The sequence below is a fragment of the Zingiber officinale genome, chromosome 5B, assembly GCF_018446385.1.
Source record: "Zingiber officinale cultivar Zhangliang chromosome 5B, Zo_v1.1, whole genome shotgun sequence".
NCBI lineage: Eukaryota > Viridiplantae > Streptophyta > Magnoliopsida > Zingiberales > Zingiberaceae > Zingiber > Zingiber officinale.
The window spans coordinates 28,737,613-28,760,245 of NC_055995.1; the positions used below are offsets into that span (position 1 = coordinate 28,737,613).

Here is a 22,633-nt window from a genome sequence, read left to right on the forward strand (position 1 = left end):
CCTGTCAGCCATTATATACACGAATCCATTGACCGGTTTGTTTCAATCAACGGTCTGAATTACTCTGATCGGTGGACGGTCAGATGGACAGACCTTTTACCAATATATATTATTTAAGGTAAAAATCTTAAGATGTTAACAAATTCATCAAATTAGTTAAAATCATAAATTTTTAGGTCAAAGAGAATAAAATGTGTTTAAACCGCAAGTTATTTTTGATCAATTTGCACTATTAGAGCGGGCATAAATGCTAGCATTTTTAAAATATTTTCTTGATATATATATATATATTGGCAAATTTATAGTGGTAAAAATATTATTTTTCAGACAAGTAATTGATTTTTAGAATCATCTTGTACCATGAGACCAAAATAAAATTGTCAAAGAATATTTGCAAGTTGATTTCTATATCAACTGCTACGCGATCAAAATATTATTTTTAAGAAAAAAATATCAAAATAAAATTTTTAGATAAAAAAATTTCTAATATGTCTTTATAGTAGCATTAACAAACTCAAAGCAAAGATAGTTGTTTTAATAAGTCCAACCATAATGCTGGGCTCGTTTGGTCTGGTTAGCCTAATCAACTTGCCCGTCTTAATCTGGTCATTCAGTCCACCCCACTCCAAATTTACCTATCTTGATTGGCCTACTTGATCCACCAACCAACTTGATTGGTTTGTTTGGTCTATGATTTTGACAAAGGTGAATGGCTTGCTCAACCAATTAGTCTAATCGATTAGTTAGTTCATTTGATCTTTCTAGCTTGATCAATCAATTAGTCCACTCAATTTATTTGGCACGTTGGCTCAACCAACTTGCTTAGCTTAATTGGCCTAACAATGGGTCTATCTAACTCATTTGGTTAGCTTGGCCTAATTAACACAATCCATTCTCTTGAGCTAACTAGCTCGACCAACCTAATCAATCCATCTAGTCAGACCAATAAACTTAACTTGATTAACTTTCTCAATCCAAGTAACCCAACAATCTAACTTGTTCAATTGGCTTACCTAACTAGCCTAATCTATATACGCGGCTCAATCCATCTAGTTACTCATTGTCATTCTTAAATCTCATGTACCATTGATGATTGCAGATGGTTGTAGTACTTGACCATCCTTGTTGTGCGTCTAGCCTTGCTCATGTCTCATCTTCGATGTGTTACTCGCTTATCAACCTCACTAGTGTGCTTGATCGCGACCTTGCCAATGTGTTAAAGGTGTTCCTAACCTCACTCAATTCGTCTTACCTTTGCCATGCAACTCACCGATCAATTTCTACCATAATGCTCATCATCATATGCGACCTTGCTACGTCACTCAATTCATAATTGACCTCAACTTCTACCATAATTAAGGCTCATCATAAAAACATTTTGAAGAAAATAGATGATTAGGATTAAGACTGAAACCTTGATAGAAGAAGACTCTACTCCATGATGGGCTCTAAGATTGAGACGTTCTAGGTCTAAATGATCTCTATAAGGTGGCTTGAGAACACTCTCCTCGAAAGGTTATTAAATTTCTAACTTTGTGTGGGAACCAAGAGAACCACATCAATTATTATTAAATTTATTGACAATGATTAATTTGATTTTTATCCAACTAAATAGTAAAAGGGGAAAAAATAAATGATAAATCTAGTTAGCCTTAATCGACTAGTCTTATGAAATTTTCCTATCGGTTAATAAATTGAGAAGCGTCCGTGGTAGGTAATCTAGAAGTCTAGCATCCTTTAGTTGTACGTCCTATTTAGAGAAAAAATTTCTACAAACATGATATAATTGATGATTGAATCATGGATATTTGGATGATAATCTGAATGTCTTATTATAATACCATAGTCTTGAGGATAATAAAGCCTAAATTAAGGGGGGGGATAGAATAGATAGTAAATTACTTGAGAAAATAAATAGAGGTGGTTTCTCTAAAATTAATTAAGTAAAGTCTATTCACCTTTATTATTAAAACAAGAAAAGAAAATAATATGCAATCTTTTTGAATCCCCATACTCATTTTTTTAAGCCTAAAAGGAAGTCTAAATCAAATAGGGACTATACAATATTTAAGTAATAAGTAATGTGGTGCTTATTGTAACGGATTAATTATGCTGTTCAACTCCCAACTCTCGGATTCGATTGTGTGAGGTGTCTAAAAGGAGGATGGATTTTTGAATGGTAATTTATAATTTAGAAGATAGATCTGTTAGGACCGATGATCGCGGCTAGAGAGGGGGGGTGTGAATAGCCACCCTAAATTCTTCGTTTTTTCTACAATTAGGGTTAGCGCAGCGGAAATAAAACGAATAGAAACGAAAAAGGAGAAGCAAACCTCAACACGAAGATGTAACGAGGTTCGGAGATGATACTCCTACTCCTCGGCGTGTCCATAAGGTGGACGAGCCCTATCAATCCGTCGGTGGATGAGTCCCCGGAGAACCGGCTAATAAATACTCCTTGTGGGTGGAGAAACCTCGCCACAATATCTTTGCAACAGCAATAAGGAGTACAACAGAAGAGAAAGCAAACTAGAACAATCGAAATGTAAAACCCTTTCCTTGCCTTCTCGTTGTCGACTGGAATCCTGATGAAGCAGCAACTTCTCGGATCCAAGCTCAGCTAGAAAACCAGCAGGGAAGCTCACGCGAAGCTTCAAGAACAAGGAGCTCAGCAAAGCTCAGTAAGTACAGAAGGAACCAGGAAGTAGAAGAGAGAGAGGCCACTGTAGCCCTTGAACTCCTTTTATAACCTGCACTCACCTGCGAAGAATAGAAGACAGAAGACTAGCCGTTGTGAGCCAACGGCTAGGGCTGGACCGATCAGAACATCTCCTGATCGGTCCAGCAAGACCCTGATCGGTCCTTGGGGCCGATCAGAGCTTCCTCTGATCGGTCCAGGGACTGATCAGCATGCTTTTCTCCCGAACTTCTTGCCTTCTGATCGTTGTTTCATGATCGGTCTGCAGACCAATCAGATAACACTCAGTAGGCTACTGTTTGGTTACTGATCGGTCACCAGACCGATCCGGATACCCAGTGTATCACTAGATCGATCCACTGATCGATCCAGAGCTTAGTTTTTGCTCAAACCAAGTCCTAAACCTTCTAAACCAACATCCGGTCAACCTTGACCTGTTGGTACATCATGCTTAGCATCCGGTCACTGCCTTGACCTGTTAAGACTCCCCACCAAGTGTCCGGTCAATCCCTTTGAGCCACTTGGACTTTTCTCTTCGTGTCAAGTATCCGGTCACTCCCTTGACCTACTTGACCTTCTCAACACCAGATGTCCGATCACCCTTGATCCATCTGGATTTTCCCTTGCCCGGCTTCACTCACCAGGACTTTCACCTAGCTTCACTCACTAGGGTTTTCACCTGGCTTCACTCACCAGGATTTCCAATCTGCCCGGCTTCACTCACCAGGACTTTCCAACTGCCTGGCTTCACTCACCAGGACTTTCCCACTGCCTGGCTTCACTCACCAGGACTTATCCGTCTGCCTGGCTTCACTCACCAGGACTTTCCACATCCGGTCCAGAGAACGAGCTACCGAGCCCTCTCTGACCACAGTTCGGAGAACGAGCTACCGAGCCCTCTCCGACTTCCATCCGGTCCAGAGAACGAGCTCCCGAGCCCTCTCTGACCACAGTCCGGAGAACGAGCTACCGAGCCCTCTCCGACTTCCCATGTGCCAAACTTCCATACTTGGACTTCTCCGTGCCAAGTCTCCATACTTGGACTTTTCCCGTGCCAAGCTCCCTGCTTGGACTTTTCACCATGCCAAACTCCCTGCTTGGACTTTTCCCATGCCAAGCTCCCTGCTTGGACTTTTCCTGTGCCAAGCTCCCTGCTTGGACTTTTCCCGTGCCAAGCTCCCTGCTTGGACTTTTCCGAGTCAGGTCAACTCACCTCGGGTCAACCAGGTCAACCTTGACCACGGGTTGCACCCACAATCTCCCAAGCTTGTTCTCGTCAAACATCAAAATACAACTCGAGTCAAGTCAACTCGAGTCTGGTCAACCAGGTCAACCTTGACCTAAGGTTGCACCAACAATCTCCCATCATGTTCTCGTCAAACATCAAAATACAACTCGAGTCAGGTCAACTCAAGTCGGATCAACCAGGTCAACCTTGACATAAGGTTGCACCAACAAGATCATTATATTCATTGGTTGATAGAGATGGATCCCACCTATTAAATAGATGGAATTCATCCTCATCAACTAATCAATTTGTATGATATATCCTTTAGATCATAAATTGCGGTCCAGAGGATTTTGACTGGTCTGAAAATGAGTTGGGAGTGCGAAGTGATTTGGGCTTCACGGAAGTATGAGTGAATCGGGGATGGAGGCATGAGAGTCCCGAAATAATAAGTATAATGTATAATGTATAATGTATAATGTGAGAGTTTTGATATAATGTCCGACTTCCCATACACAATTAAAATTGGATATATATATATATATATATATATAGTAAGTTCTAAATAAAGAAAATAATTTCTAATATATAAACTAAAGTGTTAGTGAAGAGAAGGAAGTTTTTTTTTTTAAAAAAAAAAAAATTATTAATAGACTCACAATCTAAAAATTCTAAATGATTAAAATATAAAAAAATATAAAAATAAATAAAAAATAACTAAAATATCAATAATATGTTTTACCAAAAATACTTTAAATACTAAAAAAAATAAAAATTACTAATAATAATAATAATCTATAGATTGTATTAATTATTCTGAATTAAAAGAGTTCGTCCTCAAATTTAAAATGATATCATATTGATAAAATCTACTAACAACTATACTTCTTCTTTTGCGGTCATTATCATGAGGTTTTGTCCATGTCTATTTTCATCACGCAATTTGCTCCTCTGATCTTTGGATAGAAATTAAGAAATAAAGAGTTTTTAAGGTTCATTCAGATTCTGAATTTTCAATCACTGTTTCAAATCTTTCAAGAGCATCTTGAAGGCAGATGCGCTCATGTTTGTCTTTGCTATTCTCAGTTGTTCCACATTCTTTATCAAAACAAGGAGTTGTATGTTTTACTTCAAGAGAGATTAAAGCAGGTACTTGCATGTCACATGGCTGTAGTTCTAGCACTGCTGATGCACTCCCTTCAGAAGTCTTGATTGTTATTGATACGGTGTATGATAGAGGGATCGGATAATCGACATGGTCAGAAGTCAAGTCCATACGGAGGTTAGAAGTCAAACCCCACATGGGGGGGTCAAAGGTCAAGTCTACGTGTCAGTCAAAGGTGTAGTCTACGTGGTGGTCAAAAATCAAGATTACATGGTGGTCAGGAGCGGGCATATGTGGCATTCAGGGGTTAGGCCTACATGGCAAGTAGGAATTCGGAAGGTAGGACGTACAGTTCAAGATAGGCGGACTAAGGCTTACAGGTCAGGACTTACAGGATAAGACATGCAGAACAGGATATACAGACCAGGACGTACAGTTCAGGATAGGCGGACTAAGGTTTACAAGTCAGGACTTATAGGACAGGTCAGAAATTATAGGATAAGATATATAGAACAGGATATGTGGACCAAGACGTACGGTTCAGGACTTACAAGATAAAATATGGAGCGAGGCCGTGCATAAAGGACGAGACTTAAGGAATGACAAGTAAGGGCCTCGATTGGCAGGGCGGTAAGCGCATGTCTGGATTTACTAGGACTTACCAAATGACAAATGTAAGACTGGACATACAGATCTAGTTTTACGGGGCGACAAACACATGCTAGGGAATGCAGGTTTGTACCCATAGGTCAAGGTTTGCAGGTACGGGGACCTAGTCCAGGGTTAACAGACTTGGGTGGGCACGTACTATACGACAATCAAGCCAGAGAATCGTAACAACCTATCAGAGAATAATCATCGCATATCAGGGAATATGTTAACGGTCGAATGCTCATTGCCCACCGATCCCTCCTCAGGCGTATAGGAAGATGTCATGTGTCATTCACCGCCAGACAAATCCTGACACCCGGCATTCCCTGACATTTGTCGGACTCCAGAAGTACTCACTGCTATATAAAAAGAGAGGCTTTCTCCCTTACGCAGGTACACTCACTCATCTTTTCACATTTGGCCTTTACTTTTCGTCCTTTCGTTTCACTGTACTTCTGGGAAAAAAGTACCTGACTTGAGCGTCGGAGGTCTTGACCCGGGGACTTTTCCCTTGGTTCTTTGTCTCTAACGACCGGGGTGCTTGTCTGAGTGTACGCAGGAGACCCCCACCTCGTCGTCCTAGTCATCGTCTTCCGTCATCCTCCCGCGGTAGCCCTTACAGGAAGTACAGCGCCAGCAACGCAGCTCAACGACCCCCGTCAACGCCGACGACAGCACATCCGACCTCCAACTGCCGCAACTCCAGGACAAGATTAGTTATGAACAACTTTAAATGGAGCAAGGTCTATGGTTGAATCAATACTTGGAGAGATAGGTAAGTGGCACAAGAAATCATCAGCAAGACAATCGTAGAGCTTAAAGGACAAACTTTGTGGAGCATGTCCATAGCTATTGAGTCTTCACTGAGAATATCACTAGCTAGATATCAGAGGCAGAACTCGAGTCTGAGGTCTCCATGTCGATCCTCTCAACCATGTGTCTCATGATTTTTACGAATTCGTACCATTTCTACTAAGCGCCAAGATAAATCTATGACTTGTCTTTATATAAATCATCATTCCTCAACCGTCTTTCATAGTGCTTGGCTTCCTCCATCCGAATTTGCCTACCACGACCATGACTACGATGATCTTTCATCGGATATGATCCGCTTTGATGCCAACTCATGTCGGATAGGATATCAGTTATCTTATGGACCGACAAAAAGACGAAATTGAGGAGAAGATAAGAAGATAAACCACAAAAAGAAAACTTTTATTAAAAATAGAGGATTGCTCTTCAAACAGATATACATGTGTTTATAGACTCTAGACCTTAAACTCTAAATAAAAGAAAAAAAAATCCTAATATATAAATTACAAGTCCTATTGGGTAAAGAAATGAAAGAATTTTTTAAAAAATAATTATTAACTGATTCATAATTCTATAAATTTTAAGGGAACTCAAATATATAAAAAAACATAGATTATCAAAAAATACATAAAATACTAAAAATACATTTTACCAAAAAAGACTTAAAATACTAAAAATATCTTAAATGCCAAAAAGATAGAAATTACTAAAAATAATAATAAAAATCTATGAATCCTCCTATATCAGTGACTTTGTGCATGACAGAGACTCAGATTTCTGGATGTCCGGATCACTTTCGGGCATCCCACATACTCATCGAGCTACTAGAGTCGAACACGGGGATTGTACATCATATCAAACCCTAATCTAGTAATGTATATTTTGATTATTATTTAAAGCATCCACAATCAGATCAAATATTTCTTTATAGTCCTCACATGCACATCATCAATAAAATATCTCATTCATCAAATATCCTAAATCTCAATAATCAAATATTAGACAAACCAAATATTTATGACCCCCTATTAAATACTCCACTATCAAATATTTTAAATTCTTCCATTAAATATATTTTTTAATTTTTTTATTAAAAAAAATAAAGAGACAGAAACACATAACGCTATCATAATATCCCTCCAACATAAATATTTGAGATTGAAGGTATTTAAAGAAATATCTCCGTAAATATCTATTATTATGGGTGCGTTTATAGAAGATATTAAATAAAATATAAAATATTAATGTGTGATAAAATAATAAAATTATTTTACAATAATAATTACCTTTCTAATCGTAGCCTGTGACATCAAAAGTCATTGAAACGGTAACCACCTTTCAAAGATTTAGTGGCAAGCACGAAAACTTTTTTATTTTCAAGGACGAAGAATTCTAGACGTGCGATGCAAACTGGCGATTGATTGCTCCTTCCACTTCGGGCGAAGAAACAGAGTCTTCGAGCATTTTGGATGATATCTTCGCCTCTTCCTCGTCAGTTACAAATCCCTCTTTTTTTTTCTTTTTTTTATCTGATCGCGCAGCCATACATTATCATCATCATCAATCATCATCTTCTTCTTCTTCTTCTCCTCCGATCCTTTGTTGATTCGATCCTTGTTGCGCGGAAGAAAGTGACTCGAGAGGGTGATCGGAGTTGAGGATGTTGCAGAGAGCTGCCAGCAATGCTTACTCATGGTGGTGGGCGGGACACGTCAGGACGAAGCAGTCGAAGTGGCTCGACAACAACCTCCAAGGTCTGATTTCCTCCTTTTTTTTTTTAGCTCTCGATCGTGTGATTTTGTTTACTGACCTTGCAAGTTAATTTTACTACGTTCCTCTGCTAAAGCAAGTTTTCTGCTACTTCTTTGTGTTTGCTGATTTGCCGAAATAAAAGGTTACAGATCAATACCAGTGGAGTGAATCTGATATTCAAATATCTAAAGTAGACGTGAATCTGAGACTATGTATCTGTAAAAAAGGCTCAGATCATCCATTTTCAGATTAAAAAAGGTCATCTTTTTCTTGATTTCTTCTTATATTTTTAAAATATGGAATCCACAATGGTCTAGGTCAGGGTTCTCAAGAATGGCCGGGGCGCAGATTTATAAAATATATATATATATATATATATATATATATATATAGAGAGAGAGAGAGAGAGAGAGAGAGAGAGAGAGAGGGAGAGAGAGAGAGAATTAATAATATATATGTATATTACATTAGTAATAAAAAAATAAAATACATGGAGCCATAAAAAATAAATTCTTTAGTACATAATGATCATACAATAATAATATAATGAAACAAATACAATAAAAATTATACCTAATCAGAGCTAATACCATGCAGAGTAATGAGAAGGTACCAAACCTTCATTATATTCTCTTGAGTATCACGTTGATTAAATTGATCTCCAATATATGGGGGTCGATATAAATTAACATTAAATTATCCATATGGATATTCATTTGATTGAGTTGATGAAAGATATTCAAAATTAGATGATTGACTTTGTAATAATGTTTTGTCACGACGATTGTAATATCCAAAACCTTGATACCCAACAGAACTGACAGTAGCACTTGCCGATTCACGACGCCCAATATTGCTCCAAAGAGATGCTGAATAATCAGGAATTACATTCTGTGCATTATCAAAATAATCCTCAAATCCATTATGTCTAATTCCACTTGTATAGGATGGTGAATAATTAGATGATCTAGCAAATGAATTGTGTTTGGATTGATCACTACCATAGTATCCATATCCACTTGATTGATATCCAATTGGACCATGCTCAATATCTTGAGACTCCAATTATAACTTTTTGATCCATAATCATCTCTTACTAGAATTCATTGGTTCCCTCCCAAAAGCAGATATTTCATACGTTCTTCAACACTCATATATTGTTGTGAAGATGCAATCTAATCTTCTTTATTATCGGCATCAAGAGTTCTTATAAACTTGCCAAAAAGTGATGTTGTTTCAATCCGTGGCCGATATCCATGATCAGTATCTTGTGTTGCATAATAATCTGCATGACCTTTTGCCCATGTCATACCCGTGTCAAGTTGATCATCTTGATGACTTTGATGACCATGATGTTCACCATGAGTTTGTTGATTATGTCCATCATTTGAATCATCACTATCCTCTATTGATAAAACTCTTTTTCCTTTCAGTTGTGTTGACTTTCCTACAATATTCTTCTTTCTTTAATGACTTTGAATGTTTGTAGTTGTATTGTGTTCTTCAACATCTGATGCTTGAAGTGCTTGATCTAACCATGCCAAATCATGATCTCTTGTTCATTTATTTAAGATGCCATCATCATGAAAAACGTGATTGAGGTCTATAAAAATCTTCATCTTCTTTTCTACACATCATGTTTCGTACCCTAAGCTGCATATTGTAGTGAACATAAACTAATTTGTTCAACCTTTTGATAGCCAAGCAATTACGAAGCTTTGTGTGTATAAGAGACCATGTACTCCAATTTCTTTCACATCTGGAAGAGGAGAATGTTTGATTTAGAACTTTTATTGCAATTTTTTGAAGGTGTGGGGCATCTTCACCATAATCGCTCCACCATTATACTTAATATTTATAAAATTTAAATTCAAATTCCGGTATACTTTTTTTTAAATGTCATTTTTGCTAGTGTAGACCCAAATTCACCTATTTGGTTTGTGAATAATTTATTTTGAAAAAAGAGAAGAAAAAATAAATAATTATTATTTGTGTTTGGAAAAAATTTTACCTCACTAATTGATGAAGATTGTGCATTTAAGTCTGTTTTAGTCTTTTGATTAGAACCTTTAATTCTCGTTTAACTTCATCATTATAAACACAAATTCTAGAATATTGAAGTAATGAGTTTAGGAAATATGTTAAAATATCAAGAAGATAATAAGAAATTAGAAATGAGGAATTTGTAAATGATTTCGATGACATACTTTGTACTCTACAATTTAAACAAATAAATTATATTGTCACATACAACATTTTACAATTTAATTTATATACATTATATGGTTACCTACATCATGTAGGTGTTGGTGTAATTGATTGTACCATCGATTATCAATAATATTCTAGTATGATTGCCAATTTCCGGTAGTATCTTTTATTGCCTTTTTTGCTCTTTCCATTGCTTCGTAGATAATTGACATTGTTGGGTTTTTTTATCTTTGTCAACTAATTTCAAAACTTTTACTAATGGTTTAATTGCAACACAAATAGCACAAACCCTCTTCCAAAATCTTCCATCTATAATGATGTTTGCATTTTTTTCTACCTCTTTCCTTCTTTTTCTTGTGTTATTGTATGCTTCTCAATCACCAGACCAAAAGTGCACATTTTTTTTAAATCTGAAGGATATCGAACAAGACTTTCAATTGAAATAAATTCTGTCGCAAATCGGGTTATTCTAAGTCTCAATAATTCACGGCCATTTGTAAATGTCTTCATCAAATTCACAACTTTATTGCTTTACATTCGTCATCTTGCCAACCTCTTCTAGCATAAGGTTGATATAATGTGTTGCACAAGGATACCAAAACAAGTGCGGTTTTTCTATCTTCAATTTGGCACCAGTGGCCTTAATTGCACCTTCGCTGTCTGTGACCACTTGCACAACATTTTCCTCCCTGATTTCATAAATAATTTTATTTAACAAAGATAAAATAAAATCAGTTGTCTTTGCTTTGTTGGTGCAATCAACAGAACTATGAAATTCCATGTTGTGATCATAATATATCATAAAATTTATGATTGGATGCTTGTTGTGTGTGCTCCAATCATCACACATTATTGTGCATCAATACTTTGATCATTTTGATCTTAAAGTGCTTAAATATTCATTTATCTCATCCATCTCCTCTTGTAAATAAACACCACCAATTTAGCGTCATGTGGGACCTTTATTATTGTTCCACCTCACCAAAGGTATTTATCATGGATGATAGTATGGACCACTATCTGTTGCATTAAATGAAATAACATTATATATGAACCATTTTGATATTGTCTTACCAACATCTTTTACTTTTTCGGTACCAAACCAGTTTTTGATACTTTTATGTTTTGTGGGAAACATAAAGGAGTCAATTCCTTTTGATGGTAATCAAGAATCCTCTCCTACACTAAAGCTTCAAGACATCCCATTTCTCAAATCGAAATCTAAGCCATACAAAGAACTTGTAGAAGAAAATCTTATGATTATAAAATTTGGAGTAGTTAAGTATATTAACTTGATAAGATATGTACACACGAATTTAAAATATTATTTATACATTGTTTACCTTTATCATAGCGATTACGCATCTCCTTTTCAATGGCTCTTGTTTTACGACATTCTTTGGTGTCTTTTTGTAAGTCTAGATTTTCTATATCTTCTACGTCATCTTCACCACTACTACCACTTTCTAATACACATGTTTTGTGTAATTGACTCTAAGGTTATTTGTTTTTTTTTTCTTTGCATTAAACTTGTACTTGCCTTGGAGTCTTGAGATGTTTTCGTAACATTGATGATATTTCCTTAGGAACTTTGTGACATGCCTCGATATTTCTAGTAACATGTGCAATATGCTATCTTAATCTCGTAATCCCTCCAAATCATAACTTTTACACAAAATTTACATCATATTATTTTAGGATTATCACCCACCATTTGACCAAATTGCCAACCAATATCAAGGTTTGGTGCTATTCTAAATAAATAAATAATGATACATAATTTTGGCTCATAAACTTTTTATAAACTCACATAATAAACTATTATTTATTCATAATTAGATCTTTAAGCATATAATTAGAGCCGACCCGTAGCAGGGTGAGCCAACCCGTAGTGAGTCGGTCATTTGGCGAGACAGATCATCTTGGTGGACTGGGAAATCCCTAACCCAATCCAAGGAGGGTTGTGGGTTACGCTGGCCAACTCACGAGCCCATAAAAAATAAAATAATAATAAAAATAATATATAGAAAAGATTAAAATTTTTAAGTTCATGGGTTATGGATTAGGCGTGTCAAACCCACGAGCCCATTGAATTTTTCATTTTAATTTTCAGCTTTGGAGAATTTTTTTTTCTCAGCCCATGGGCCAACCCAAGCCCATTGTGGGCAGACCCACGCCCGTCATGGGTTATGGAATTTTAAGGTAACTTCATTTCCAACATATTCGACCATCATTGTTTGCTGAATATGTTGGAAATGATGGTCGAATAAATCAAACGAAGGAGCTCAGTTAATGACCGTGAAGGAGCTTAGCTAATGACAGTAAGGAATAAATATGTTCAAATGTTAATAGATTTATGTATGGTTGATGATAGATCAGTAACATTGAAAAAAAGATAGTGATTAGACATGATGTGATGCATATCAAATTTGTCCTTTTTTTTAAATACAAAGAAAACATTAAAAAAACAAATACAAAGCAAAGGTCACATCTGCTTTAAAAGCAAACAAAACCGTAAAAAAGAATCCAAAGTCCCAAGCCGTGCCGTTCCGTTCCGTTCCAATCTTTTTTTTGCCATTATAACACCCAAAAACACCATCCTGCAACAACTGATGTTATTTACCGGAAAATTAGCATGACATGAAGTGTTCTCATGTTAGAACACCCATTCCGACTGTTCCACACCTGTTCCAACGAATCTGGTCTAGGTGGAAGATTTATGGCTCAAATGAGCAGCTAGAGATATAAAGGTGAGAAAATATTTCATATATGAACGCATTTCATTTATTTAACATAAGCATCATTCATTAGAGGTGTGCCCAACTTATTTAGGTGCAGGATAGAAGATTAGGTCAGTGTGTTAGACTACATTAGGATGAGCTGTGTCAAATTGGGAACAACCTAAGTTGATCCTAATCCCAACCGGCTTGGCCACAATCCATCGAAAGGGGTCAAGGATATATGATTAAAATATGGCAATGATCAAAAGGGAGCCATTTTTTTTACTGAATCTTCAAATGGACACCTTTTTTTTATTTCTTATCGGCTCCACTTTGTGCTTTCTAACATATATAGCCCTTTGAACTTGCCTAAATTGTTGCATCCTCAGCTGCTTGCCCCAAGCAAATGGGCTGGAAGGCCAATTGATAGGCCACTCTAACCCATCATTACCAAATATTCTCACAAATCACTAACACTATTGTGGTACCATTGCTGTTATGTTTTGCTGATCCTTGTTGCCAACTTCTTGTTGTGCTTATCGGTGAAATTCTCTCAGGGTCTCAATGAGATTTAACTGCAAGGAATGCCATTACTAGTCCTTCAAACATTAGTGGCAAACTTGATTCATTTCCTAGTTTAGGGTTTTAGAGTTTTATGTCACCATGAGAAGTTTTAGGGTTTATTTTTGTTCCCTATACTCATGCAATGCCTTTGTTTTACAATTGTGAACAATTTAAGTTTATGAAGCAAGTTTATTTAAAATTATTACATGGATCCAAACTGCCCAAAGCTTAAATATGAACCTCTTTTGTATTACCTAGACCCTATGGACTCTTTCTATGTCTTCCCTTTTCAATTCATACCAATTTAAGTTCATATAGCAATTTTGGAGAAAACGATCAAATGGACCCAAACTAGTCTAACACAAACAAACATAACCAACATAACTTTGTGATACCTCAACCTTTTGGAATCATTCTTTATGCTCCTTTTCAAGTTAGACCACTTTAAATCCAAATTAATAACATAAAAGTCACATGTTTCATCTTCCCAGATGCCCAAATACCTAGATGCCCATTTAATTTTCACAAGGAAGGACGTCACACTCATCCTAGGACTACCAAAATCATAGAGTGGTATTTCTATACATGTAGATTTGATGCTCCTTGTAATCAACTATACTTGCAACATTTTAAGGACGGACTTGGAGGCAAAATCTAAGCCAATTCTATAATGACTAGAAGGAAGATTTTTGTTTTGCTTTATAAATTTTACATATATTATTATTATTATTATTTTCAACGATATTCCTAGATTAATATTCTTAACACTTATTGATTGATTTTGATATTTTAAGTCATCTCCTCTCCGTCCCCTATCATCCTCCTCCTTAATGTCCTGAAATGAAGTAGGTTCTTCCTCCTCTCCTTCCCCCTAATTCTCCTTTCTAGTGTTTGACACACCTCCTACATATGACACTTGGCACACACATACAACTTCTCAAGCCAACTGGGGATCAAAACTTCGGTTCGGCTTGAGATTTCAAATGTTGCATCAACATACCGTAGTTAAACCCAACCACAAGGGGAACATCATTTCCCCAACAAGACGTATAGAGGTGTGTGAATAGCTCTCTTGAGTTAAAGCATGATAGTGTAGTTGTAGTAATTGGAGTAATCAATTCTTGTAAGGAATACAATTTGATTAATAAACTCATTCCAAGTTCCTTCTCGTAATATTCACCATCAAACATAGATTAAGCCTCTAGCTCATGAAAGAACTTGAGTAGATTAATTTGCCCTTTGGAGTAATGTAATATTGGAATTCAATAAAGGGCACACTCATGCGACTAAACTTTAGACTCTGCTTATATTGAGGACCCATTTTGATTTAGAAATACGTACCTTATTTTGATACTGATAGAATGAGATAGGCTTTTGGGGCTCCCCTATGCTGTCCTTAAGCAAAGTTACTAGATTTTCTTTTCTTCTTTAAACCTACCACAATAGTTATCGAAATTCAAAAGACTGAGTCATTCTTTTTCTAAGTCGATAACAATTATATGTAAATGCATCTTCATTTCACTGTGCTCTTTTCTATTAGTTGTTTAGACATAAAGCCAAATTGATTCATATATATATCTAATATTACCTAAGTCTCTTTATTTTCCTTTCCTAACTTTACAATCTGACAATATCTTTTTCCTTGTCCCTAGTTCTTAATCTTTTATAAAACTTATCAAATGCTTTTAGCCTTTGTTGTACCTATGACTGCTGTTTCCCTCAATTTTAGTTCCTTTACACATATTCATAGTTTCTTAATTTGTACAACTTTGGGAATATTTTAAACATCTCTTCTTTAAACTAACTCTTTTATATAAGTTTCACCTCTACCTTTAGACCTCAAAGCATAAATATTACTGTCTTGATCTTATTTGGTATTAAAGTCTACATTTATAACATTAATTCACAAACTTTTCATTTCAAACTTCTCTCGTCATTCTATCCATAGTTTTGATAAGTATCAAACCAACCTTAAGAAGGCTACAGCTTCATCACTTCACAAACCTGCGTAACTTAATGATCGTAAACTACTCAAATTTATAATTTTCATGTAAACTTGTAGAGTGCACTCTCTTCTGAAACATGGATTCTTGTGGTAGTATAATCTCCAAATGCAGATCTTCGTCTGGCATTTATTGGCTTTACTTACAGAAATGGATGGTAGAGTGAAAGCAATGCTCAAGATAATTGAAGTAGATGCTGACTCCTTCTCTAAGAGAGCAGAGATGTACTTCAAAAGGAGGCCAGAGTTGATAAGCTCAGTTGAAGAAGCCTACCGGGAATACAGAGGATTGGCAGAAAGATATGATCACATTTCCGGCGAGCTGCACAAAGCAAATCATACCATAGCAACTGCTTTTCCGGATCAAGTCCAATATGCAATGCTGGAAGAGGAGGATGAAAATCCAAAAGCGATTACTCCAATTGATCCCAGAAAGATTCATAAGCCAACAGTAGATGGCTTACTAAATAAAAGAAGGGGGGAAAGCCAACCATCCATGAAAACTCCAGTTAATAGAAAAAAGGCACAAGAAGAGATAATTAAGCTTCAGAAGGAGATACTTGTACTTCAGACTGAGAAAGAATTCATCAAAAGCTCATATGAGAGTGGGGTCGCTAAATATTGGGAGATTGAGAAGAAGATTGTGGAGATGCAAGAGGATGTTTACTGTCTGGAAGATGAGTTCAGCGCTAGTGCGGTTATCGAAGATAATGAAGCCCGGGCGTTAATGACAGCAACAACACTCAAGTCCTGTGAGGATGCTATATTCAATTTGCATGAACATCAGAACAAATCAATGGAACAGGAAAAACTTGAGTCAAGTAGAATTAAGGCTTCTAGAGAGAAATTGTTGGCTCTCAAGAGGGAGTTCGGCAAATTTCAAGTTGAGAACACAGACAATGCTAATGAAAAGACACAGAAGAAGTCTACTATATTAAATGAGGATGAAAAGAGTTTTTCTTTCAACAAAGAGAGCATACCGCTGCAGTCGCTTTGCGAGAAACTAAAGATATATCTAGAAAGAGACCCTGATAATTCTGTTGAGGATGTTGCAGAAAAAATTAATGAACTTGTTAGCAGAATCACCAGTTTAGAACTCGCAGTTTCACAACAAACTGCAAAGATCCATAGACTGCATTCGGAAAACAATGAGCTTGAGAAATATCTGTTAGGCTTGGAAGAGGAAAAGATGATTCTGATTAATGAATCGAATGGAACATGTAACAAGCTAAAGCAAGCTGAAGAGCAGTTAAATATAGTTGAAATTCTTGGAAAAAATGTCCAAGACGAAGAAATTATTCTGTGTCAAAATCTTAACAAAACCCATGGTAGTTTGGTTGATATTTCAGGAAAGCTGCAGCAGTCTCCTTCCCAAGAAGATGATGAACACATTGAGAGTGGATGCTTGGAGGATGAGATTTTATCTAGTGATGAACTGATAGAATGTGAGGACAAGGAAGTGACCGAAATTCATGACCAAAATGAAAATTCATTCCAAGAGATTCATGTAACTGAAGAACACTCTATCAAAGACCACACAAAACTCTATACGGGCTCTGATATTAGTAGCAATTGTTCAGCTGGAAACCTAACTGAGCAAAATGAGTACATGTTCAAAGACTCATCAGGAACAGGTGTTAACTTTGATAACAGCACACATACTGATACTGACCAAGAAGCTCAACTCGAGGAGAAAGAGATTTCTGTTGACTTGTACCAACTACTTTTAAATAGTTTGGAAGGTAGAGAGAAAATTCTGTTAGCTGAGTACACGTCAATCCTTCAAAGCTACAAAGAAACAAAGAAAAAGCTATCTGAAGTAGAGAAGAAAAATGAAAACTATCACTGTGAAATAATGACACTGTTACAGGAGTTAAAGAATGCCAGCGCTATGAAAGATGAGGAAATACAATTGCTAAAACAACAGATTGAATCTTCAAAGATGAATCCAAATGTCAAGATTCCATCTGAAGCTGGAGAGTCTAGTCACAGAAATCTTGAAAGCTTGTCGTGCTTCCCTAAGTTTAACATAGATAATGCAAACCTTCAATGTTCTCAGATGATCGATGATGCAAATATTACATCAACCACAAGAACATGCAAAACTAAATTTGTTGGAGAACCAGGAGGCCTGATTACAGAACATATAAATCTGCAGTTCAATGACAAGCCAAAGGACAGTTCACCTATTGAAGAGAAGTTCAGAAGAGGCATGGATGATTTACTTGAAGAGAACTTACAGTTTTGGCTAAGGTTCAGTTCATCATTTCAGCACATTCAAGAACTGCAAGCTCAATTTGAAAATGTACAAACTGATATCAAGAGCATGAAGGATGTTATAGCCCAAGGAGCAAGCCATGGAACCTTCAATGATCAAGTTCCTCAATCAGACTCTGTCCCTGTAGTCTCGAAGCTAAGAGAACTGAAGACTGAACTCCAAGTATGGCTGGAACAAAGTATATTTTTAAGAGATGAGCTAGAAATTAGGCTCTTATCTCTTTGTAGCATACAAGAGGAGATCAACAGAGCTACCGAACCAAATCAACAATCTGAAGAATTCCAGCTTTCTCCTTGTCAGGCTGCAAAGTTCCAAGGAGAAGTTCTCAACATGCAGCTAGAGAACAACAAAGTTGCAAATGAGCTACAGGCGGGACACAAACATGTTACGCGTCTTCAGGCAGAAGTTGAGAAAGAATTGACTAAACTTCATGTGCATCTTGAGCTGCCTCGATTGATAAATAACCACCCTCATCCCTTTAAGCATTTCCACAGTAGGACTAGAACACCTAGTAGAGTACCATTAAGGTTCTTCCTTTTTGGTCCCAAGCCTAAAAAAGAATCCGTATTTGCATGCCTTAATCCAGCATATCAAAGAAATTTTAGTGATCTGAGGGCAGGCTTTCGTTAAATGGATAACAGATAGTTCCTTGTTAGTTATATTGATGTTACTAGTTGTGCTCTAGTCTTGTGAGAAAAAAGATTGGTTTGCTTTGAACAGGCTGCAACAGCATGTTTATGCTATCATTAGCGCAGGTATGTTCATGAATTGTGATTGTGATATGAACAAGTGAATTCTTTCTACATCAATCATCAGGATCACTGCCAAATTGCAACGGGATGATTTGGATGCTTTATTATTGTGATTTAGGTGCTGCCCAGAGAGATACTGAAGGATCGTTACACACGTGAGAGGGGGTGAATCACGTGGTTTTAGAAAACTTATATATTTTTTTTTAAATCAAAAGTACGCAGCAGAATTAAACACAGAAATAGAAAGCAAAAACACAAGTATGCGAACTCGGTCGGTTTTACTTGGTTCGGAGCCTTCGGTGACTCCTACTCCAAGACTCGTGTCCAGAGGATCTATCGACGGGTAATCCACTAAAGACCTCTTCCGGAACCGCCAGAAGAGAGGATCGAGTACAATAAAAAGAATAGAAAAAGTGTAACAAGCTACACTTTCCTTTAAGCGGTAATTGTTGGTGTAGGTTGCACTAATAGTCTGGTTTTAATGTATGACAAATAAGTTAAAGTTAGATGGGTTGTTTGTCTAATGCTTCTACCAAGTGTGCAGGAGTTGACTGGTCTGAAGAACCTGACACCAGGCTGAAATCTAGTTAGGTCTGCTGGGCCCGATAGCTGGTGGGAAATCTAGCTAGGTCCGCGAGGTTTGATAGTTGGTGCGAAGTCCAGATAGGTCCACGGGGCCCGATATCTGGCGGAAAGTCTGGTTGGGTCCATGGGACCTGACAATCGGCCGAAGTCCAGTTGGGTCTGCGGACCTGACAACTAGCGGGGAAGACCTGGTGAGTCAGAGGCAAGTCGAGTGACTGCAAGTGGTAAATAAAGGTAAGCAACTGCAGGAGGGATCCAGTGAGGACGCGTTCCCCGTTGAGGGAACTGTAGGCGTCAGTCCAATTTAAGTCCATTTGGGAAACCTAAGCTGAGACCTTGATTAGATCCTGGTCTCGGGGAGACAGGATCTAATTACTACTCATAATCTATTATATTGTGCTAACTCTGTTTTGTAGGGTAAAATATATTTTTTTGATTGCTTGGACTAACCTTTTCTTACAGGTGGAAAGGCTGAAGAAAAGGGGTCTGGGCGCCCGGACCAGGCTCACCTGGGTAGGGCTGTGGGCGCCTAGGCGGTCTAGGCGTCCGGACTGGGTCCAGGTGCTCGGACTCAAAAATTGATCCACAAGCTTACGTGGAGCGCGTCGATTGGCCAATCCAGGTGGTCCAGGTGCCCGGAATGGACCTATTTAAAGGCCTTCGACCCGGAGCTTCAGTACAATAACTGCAACGACTTTCTCTTCTACTCGGTGCTCCGAAAAGGCTCCCGCAACGCTGCTATGCTCCACCGACTACCGGACTTTAGTTTTAATTAATTCTTTTATTGTCGGTAATTTTTATATATAGTTCTTGTAGTTGCAATTTGTAACCATTTCGAACTATTAGTGGATGACCCAACGAAAGCACTCGACGAGTGCGAGCCTGGGAGTAGGAGTCGTCGAAGGTTCCGAACCAAGTAAAAACTTGGTTGTGTTAGCATTGCTTCTTATTCTTCCATTGCGTATCTATTTTAAAATCGAATTTTCGATGATCGCTATTCACCTCCCTCCCCCCTCTAGCGTTCTTTCCGATCCTATAGTAATTAAGTACACAAGGAAACTTCGTTACCCAACACTTTTAGTTTTAACGGATCAAGGTCAGTGTTGGATGACTTCTTAACGGTAGTCGGGCGTAGTAGTGTCGTAGCAGATTAGCAGCACGAAGTCGGAGCAGTTGGAACGTCGAATGAACGCGTAGAAGCTTATAGAAGAGTTGTTTTTAAAGCCTTGGTCGAATAGCCTTTTTAAAGGGGATGGAAGGTGCTTTCAACATCATTGAAGGCGCCTTCAATATCAACTCTTATCCCCTAAAAATCGGCTCTTATCGTCACCGGGGTCTTCTATGTTATCTGACTGAAGGCGTCTTCCATAGCCCTGCTCCTTCAAATAGAAGGCGTCTTGGGTACTATTCATCCAAGGCATTTTGTGCTCCTTTCGCCTTGCAAAACGTGTTAGTCCAACAAAACATAGTATACCTTGCAAGACGAAGTTAGTACAATAAAAACAAACAGTTTAGTAATTATATCCTGTCTCTCCAAGACCAGGATTTAGCCAGAGTCTCAATTTAGGTTTCCGAAATGGACCTAAATTGGATATGCGCCTAAAGTCCTCAAATGAGACTCCTCCTCACTAGAACACTCTCCTCCAGTGACTTACCTTACTTATTATGCAGAATCGCTTGACTCCTTAAGGTGCACCAGGTCTTCCCGCCAATTGTCAAGTCTGAAAATCCAATTGGGCTTCGGCCAGTTGTCTGGTCCCACGAACTCAGTCAGACTTCCCGTCAAATATCAGGTCACTCCTTGACTTATCTGGATTTTTGCACCAGCTATCAACTTTTTCAGACTAGTTGGATTTCAACCTAATGTCAGACCAGTCAAGTCCTGCACATTTGGTATCATAACACATCTAATTTTAATGTATTTATCATTTATTAAAATTCAAAATTGATTATTAGTGTCAACTACACTAACAGATACGACTGATGATACTATAGGAGTTGCTAAGCAGATTAGTCTACATAAATATTTAACCAGAAGAGACTAGTTGGGATACAATGCTGGGAGTCATTTCTAACTTGATGGTTGATATCCGACTAAGCCTTCATATGACGGAAGACAAACCAAATCACTAATCATGGTGGCAAAAGGCGAATACGCTCGTCCCAGCGCCCCCGCCAACTCATTCCAGGGCCAATACGGAGGAGGTAAATCACGGATGGCTACTAGCCTTTGGAATAGTGACTAGCACATAAAGGAGGTATTTATCTTGACTTTGTCAAGATTCAGACCCCAGATCTCATGGTGACAACACCTCATGCGAACCAAATTACTAATCATGAGCTTATGTGAGGAGTTTGTGGTACTTTGAAGTTTCCACAGATCTGATGGAGCAAGTAAAGACCCTGGCTGGGATCTTACAAATGATGGCTCCACCAACACCCCAGTTCCACTCTAGCAATACCAGGTGCCTGCCTCTCCCTAAGTTGCTATGTTATATCAAGCATGAAAGAATCTACACAAGAGAATTTGTTAGTGCAAAATAATATAAATCATTCAAAATAAATTTGCCTTGTACATTATTAAAAGATATATATGAAAATCAAACAGCAACTAGAAATCAATAGAATTATGAAAAAAAAAAATGGATAAGAAGTAAGCCAAAAATTCACAATTTTAAAGTAAAGATTTGGCCCTTTTCAGGCTAGTTTATCTGATCTTCAACTCCAACAATACCACGGTTTAAAATCAACCGTTTGATGATTTGAAATTGCCGTTTGATAGTTTAAAAAAATTTCGATCCTTAATTTTAATTACCCAAGGCGGTTATAATTCATGGTTCAAAATTGTCGATTATGATTCAGGTCATGATTCCATGGTGATAATTATTATTTATATTTAAATAAATTTTAAAAAATAAAATAAAAAACAAAAAAAGGGTATGATGGAGTCTACATTATAGTAAGTGTCATATTATTTAAATTGATAAAAAAATATATAAATTTCATATCAACTAAAAATGAATCTGAATTATATTTTTAATTTTCAATTTTAGAACGCCAACATAAACAATTTAGTCCAGATACAAAGAAAAAAAATAGAGAAGGCAGTGAACTAAGGAAAGTTGCATTGTTTGTTAAACAAGAACATTGTATTCAAAAGGGAACTAACTTTACCAATCTTGTTTCCAGAACAATACTAGTATACTACCATGTTAATGAGTTCATAATTCCATTATAGAACAACCATTCAGAACTGGGAAATGTAGGAACATCT

The 22,633-nt window shown here is 37.3% G+C and overlaps 1 protein-coding gene across 3 annotated transcripts; it reads left to right on the forward strand.

The window, feature by feature from the left end:
- Positions 1 to 7,860: 7,860 nt before the first annotated feature.
- Positions 7,861 to 18,825, forward strand: LOC121984297 (protein NETWORKED 2D-like). 3 transcript variants are annotated; one of them, XM_042537169.1, is made up of 3 exons: positions 7,861 to 7,986; positions 8,124 to 8,249; positions 15,894 to 18,825. In XM_042537169.1, the coding sequence occupies exons 2-3, from the start codon at positions 8,156 to 8,158 to the stop codon at positions 18,650 to 18,652; spliced, it is 2,853 nt and encodes a 950-aa protein (XP_042393103.1). In that variant the 5' UTR covers positions 7,861 to 7,986; positions 8,124 to 8,155; the 3' UTR covers positions 18,653 to 18,825. The 3 variants fall into 3 exon arrangements, with proteins under 3 accessions (XP_042393103.1, XP_042393102.1, XP_042393101.1); XM_042537168.1 differs by having other exon boundaries at positions 8,128 to 8,249; XM_042537167.1 differs by having other exon boundaries at positions 7,902 to 8,249.
- Positions 18,826 to 22,633: the final 3,808 nt, after the last annotated feature.

Coding starts and splice junctions, on each gene's coding strand:
- LOC121984297 (XM_042537169.1), top strand. CDS start 8,156: ATGTTGCAGAGAGCTGCCAGCAATGCTTACTCATGGTGGTGGGCGGGA. Junction 8,250..15,893: donor GCTCGACAACAACCTCCAAG/GTCTGATTTCCT, acceptor CTTTACTTACAG/AAATGGATGGTAGAGTGAAA.